We start from the raw sequence: 5,811 nt of genomic DNA on the forward strand, positions 1-5,811 counted from the left end.
ACCCCACATTTCTCCTCATAGAGCCCAGCCTCCCGGATAATCTGTTCTGCATATAGGTTGAAAAGGTATGGAGATAGGATGCATCCCTGGCGTAGAAGTTATAAAGAAAACAAAACAAGAAGAATATGGCTACTCAATTTCAATTTGAGGAGAAAAAGAAGAAAAGGAACTAGAGATCTCCTAAGAGTGTTCTTGTCATTATTGCTTTTTCTTAAACTACACATTTCCCCATCATTAGAGAGCAGCGAGGGGCTAGCAAGAGTGAGCCTCAGTTACTTACATTATAACCTAAACCTGTACAAAAACCAATTCAAAAGGTGACAATTTCACATTTAAGTGAATTTAACTCAATGTTTATCTGAACAGACAAAAACCAAAACCAAAAGGAAAGAGAAAGGTAATATTATCAAATGTATTTTTGTCAATTTAAAAGCTAACTTCAGAGAATGTCATCCACATATAGCAACTTACCCTTCTTTTCAGAACTCTTCCTTTTTTCTTCAAACCATTTTCCTTTAAATCCTTCCCCATCTTGCGTGACAAGGAGAATTTCATTTTTATTTAAAGCGATATCAGAAATGAAGACTTGGCGTGGATAGGCACATCGACACTCCTTCAAAGAGCTGCTAACTGATCTCCAACAAAATACCTAAAATATCATCAAGTGACACTGGATTACAAAGAAATAACAATTTGAACAGCAAAAAACAAACAACAAAAAAAGTTGAAATCAAGAGAAAATATCTTCAAAATAAAAATTCTAGACAGTATGTTTCAATGTTCATTCTAAAGGAAAAAAGATATAAAAATCAAGGTCATTTTAAGGAAGGATTTTTTTTAGAAGAGTACATTAAGTAAACATAAAACTGTGTCAATATTACTTGTTAGGGCAAACACATCTATTGCAATGCTTAAAGTAAAAAAACCCAAACATAAAGTCATTTTATAATACAGAAAAGATGAAAATCCAAAGTTTACTCTTAAGAAAAAAATATACATGGGTAAATCAATTACATAATTCAATTATCAGAGAGGGGAAAAAAACTGTCATTGAGTCTAATGGTTTCCAAACTGTTCTGGCAAATCTTAGTATTCCTGACAAAAGGCCTAAAATAAGTGCTACTGCACAATAACAGGAAGAAGGATGAGAGACAGGGTGCTTCACTACCCATCCAGCTGCTCCCAGGCAAAGCAGAAACTCCTGTTTCATTAATTGGTTTCCCAAGTTATCATTTTCAAATTAATGCTATTCAATATAAGACCTAAGTAAATGAAAAAATGTTCCCTGTCCAGGGATAGGAAGTCTCAATATTGTGAAAATGACAATCCTACCAACAGCAATCTACATGTCCAATGCAATCAATCAGAAACGAGATTGAAAGGGAAACTGTCAAGTTTATTTTGAGGGGAAAGAGATCCCAAATAAGCAAAGCACTCTGAAAAAAGTTTAAAAAAAAAGACAATGAAAGTGAGAGGCATAGCACTCCCTGATGTCAAAAACCAAATCATCATGGTACTGGTACAATGACAGGCAAATAGCCCAATCGAACAGTTAGAATCCTGAAATGGACTCATCTATCTATGGTCAACTGATATCTGACAAGGAAATAAAACTTATCAAATGGGGAAAAGACAACCTCTTCAATAAATGGTGCTGGCAAAACCGGATGCTAACTGTACAAAGCTGAAGCAGGATCCACATCTCACACGATACAGAAAAATCAACCCAAAGTGGATCAGAGACCAGGGAGTAAAGTTCAAACCATAAAGTTCATCAGAGACAAACTGGGACCAAGGACTGACAAATACAGCCAAAAATGTGGAGAGGATAAAACTGATGAATGGAACCTTCTAAAGATTAAATCTCTGTATGCATCAAAAACATTTTCCAACAGAGTGAAAATAAAACCTAGTGACTGGGGAAAGGCATTTGACAATACCATTCCAGACAAGGGTCTAATAGCAAAAAATTACAGAATCCTACAGGATCTCCACAAGAAAAAGACTGGTAATACAATTACAAAATGGGCAAAAGACATGGAAAAACTTTTCAGAGAGGAAAATATCTGGATGGCCTACAGACACATCAAGAACTGCTCCAAATCACTGGCAATAAGAGAGATGCAAACCAAAACCACATTGGGATACCATCTCACTCCAGTGGCAGTGGCAAAGTTTAACAGGATAGCAAGTAATAAATGTTGGAGAGGATGTAGAAAGATAGGAACGCTAATATACTTTTGGTGGTATTATAAAATGGTACAACCACTTCGGAAGGTAGTTTGATGTTTCCTCAGAAAGCTGACCATAGAAACTCCATATACTTCACTGCTTGGAATATACCCCAAGAAAATGAGAATCGAGGCACAAGTGAAGACTTACACACCAATGTTAAGAGCAGTTACTCACCATTACAACATGGAAACAGCCCAAATGTCCAACAACAATCGAATGGACTGAGAAATTATGGTACATTCACGTGATGGAATATTATGCAGCACACAGGAGCAATGCTTTTGAAAATCACTACCTAACTTGGAAGGGATTGGAGAGCATTGAGATACACGAACTAACTTAGTCCCATTAAGACAAATACTGTATAAGACCATTATTAGAGAAACAGAAAGAAGTAAAATGTGTATGAGTATCCAAGGGGGGAAAGACAGGAGTAGAGGGGTAAGGGTGGGCAGTGGGAAATCATTGGGTTGCACAATTTGATGGGAAGAGGAAGGGGTGAGTAAAGGAAATGGGAAAGATCAGGTGTGAAAAACAATGTATATGAACTTTTTAAGTAAACCAGTATGAAAGAAAAATTTTATTTAAAGAAAAGTGTTACTGATTTTCAAAATTTCATGTCCTCATAATCAAGTTTAAAAAGCTGTAGCAAAGAATGGCAGCTCATAAGGTCATTCAAAAGCTATATCAATTAAAGACTCTACTGATTAATGACTTACCCCTCAAAAGTTTGGCATTCAGAGAAAGACTTTCATTTTTCAGACAATAAATAGCCAACATGTAAGGTATATCCATATTAATATAAGCAAAAAGTGAGTATGGTGTTTTTTTTATATTGAATTCTTGTATTTAAGTTCATGTCTTCAATTTCCTCTACTAGTACGAACAGTGCTCAGGCCTTTAGTTCATAGGGTCTCTATTATGAGTTGTCTACGACTCAACGACGGCACCTAACAACAATAACAATGACAGCAGAGGGACAGCTACATTGGCTTAGTGGAAAGAAACTTATGCTACTAAGCCGAAGGTGGGTGATTTTAATCTGCGGCCTTCGGGTCGGGATAATACTGTTTTCCTGTCAAACATTCTTCTAGGTGGTATAGCACTGGTCTGTGCACTGCTGTACAGAGGTAACTCGTGGTTGCTGTGATGCTGAACACTGGGACACTGATGTGCCAAACGTGGTTAACGGTTACCCATGGTGGACAGTGTTGGTTGGAGCTTCCAGACTAAAACAAGCCTGGAAGCAGGAGCAGCATCCACTTCTGAAATGGCTTGCCTCCAGAAACTCTATGTACGAACAGTGCTCAGGCCTTTCGTTCATAGAGTCGCTATGAGTCATCTATGACTCGAAGGCACCTAACAACAACAACAGTACAAATTAGAACTCTAGCTTGCTAGGATCTACAATCAACACTTTTAACACCAGCAGTTAGGAAATCAAAAGACAAACTGCATTAGGAAAATCTGCTGTCATGGACCTCTCCAGAGATCAGTCTAGATAAAAAGGTGCACCTAATCCAGGCCACAGTCTTTTCAATTACTTGTTATGCTTCAGAGAGCTGGCCGATGACTAAGGATGACAGAAGAATAGATGTCTTCCAGCTACGGTGCTGCAGAAGAGTCTTGAATATACATACCATGGATTGCCAACAAAACAAGTATGTCTGTCTTGGAGAGGGTGAAAGCAAGTCTCTCGTTGGAGGCTAGGATTTAGAAGTTCTGCCTCATGTGGCCAAGAGTGATTGGTCCTTGAAAAAGGACATCATGCTTGGAAGGATGGATAGACAGTGCAGGAGAGAGAGATCCCAGATGAAATGGATTGATAGAGTGACTGGGGCAATGGGGTTTGGTGTGTCAGAATTACTGAGACTGCCTGAGGAAAGGGAAGGGTTCAGAGCTGCCGTACATAGGGTCGCTATACATTACAGACCACTCAATAGCACAGAACAATAACATACTATGACAGGTTTGAAAGCAGGAGTGGCATCCACTTCCTAAATAACATGCCTCCAGAAACTCTATGCACTTTGATAAATGTTTATGGTTGTAGAGGGGTTTAAGGCATTTTGTTCATAGGATCGCTATGAATGGTACTCAATGCGAAGGCAATCAACAATATTAATCCCAATTCCTACCTAAATCAAAACTATGAAGCACAGTAGACTACTAGTTTTTCAGTCTCTACAATGACAATATTTATAATCCATCATCAACCTCAGTATTATTTTATCTTAGAGATAAAAAATCAGAAAACTATCACTATTTTCCTAATTATAGAGTTTAACTTTTTCATTATTTTTATAATATACATCTTTAAATATCTTAAAAGAGATATACTGAATTTTTTTGCACAGCCAACTAAAATTAGAGCTGTTTACTTCGCATACATAATTTTTAGTTGCTGTGAGGCTGAACACTGTGACACCGATGCATCAAATGTGTTAATGGCTGGTTACCCAATGTGGACAGAGAGTGGGGTGGAGCTCCCCAATTAAAACAAGCTTGGAAGGAGGAGTGGCATTCACTTCCATAACAGCTTGCCTCCGGAAACCTTATGAACCTGGAGAGAGGATGAGAGACACCCAAGCGTTGAGGACTGTCCTTCATAGGGTCGCTATGAGTCACCTGCAACTCAACTACATGTAACAACAACAACAGTGGTCGCAGAAAAACTATCTTTTACTTATACTCTAAAGAGCTAAAATTCCATGTTTTCTTAAGTGTACACTCGTATAATAGTATATTTGTGGATATTTTACATCTTTTGACTGAATTTCTAATGTTGCCAACCTTGCTTTTTACTTTTATAAAGCATAACATGCTGTATGTATCTCTCACCTATGCAATCAGTATCAATGATCTGTATTTTAATGTACAAGTGAAATAATTGATTAAATCTTATTTTGATTTTAAGCACAAGAAGTGAAATTATAAACTACACCTTAACACAGACATAGTGTGGAATATTTATTAAATGTCATCTTACTTTTCTTCAAAAAATTCGTACTTTATATCAAAATTAGGGAAACATTCATAGAGAATTTTTACTAACATAACATTACCATTTTACAAATACAGAATTGTAAATGAGATTCTGAAACTTTTACATAGATATACACTCACCCTTCCAGCTCCATCCATTACAAGAATGCAAATTTTTTGACCCCCATTTTCTTTCAAATGTTCAGGATCAACTTTATATTCCATGCGCCCGCCGGAAACAAGAACTTTTTTCAAATTTAGCTGTCTGAGGGGGAAAAAAGTTAAATGGTTTTCCAAAATAGAGATGTTAAATTTTACTTTCTTTTTTTTTTACATTTTTATTGTATTATTTTTACGTGTACCGTCAAATCAGATCTGACTGGTACAGAAGATTGACCCCTCCTTCTCCAGCAGAGCATCTGGTGGATTTGAACCACGTACCTCTGGGATTGCAGTGCAGCGTCTTGCCACTAGGCCACCAGAGCTCCCTAGATGCTCAATTTTAAAGATATTGCTATCTGGAAAAAAATAACCTACAGTTGAGCACTGTGAAAGGTAAAGTAAGAAGGATTGGTTCTGGTATCTGAGTCT

The 5,811-nt window shown here is 37.2% G+C and overlaps 1 protein-coding gene across 1 annotated transcript in view; it reads right to left on the bottom strand.

The window, feature by feature from the left end:
- Nucleotides 1–5,811, bottom strand: part of IBTK (inhibitor of Bruton agammaglobulinemia tyrosine kinase) — a 112,871-nt gene that overhangs the window by 79,532 nt on the left and 27,528 nt on the right. Inside the window, 2 exon segments of the mRNA XM_006892158.1 lie at nt 472–649; nt 5,362–5,485. Coding sequence (XP_006892220.1) covers nt 472–649; nt 5,362–5,485 — 302 coding nt within the window.

Source organism: Elephantulus edwardii, unplaced genomic scaffold (genome assembly GCF_000299155.1).
Source record: "Elephantulus edwardii isolate Elephantulus edwardi_28Jun2011 unplaced genomic scaffold, EleEdw1.0 scaffold00111, whole genome shotgun sequence".
Taxonomy (NCBI): Eukaryota; Metazoa; Chordata; class Mammalia; order Macroscelidea; family Macroscelididae; genus Elephantulus; species Elephantulus edwardii.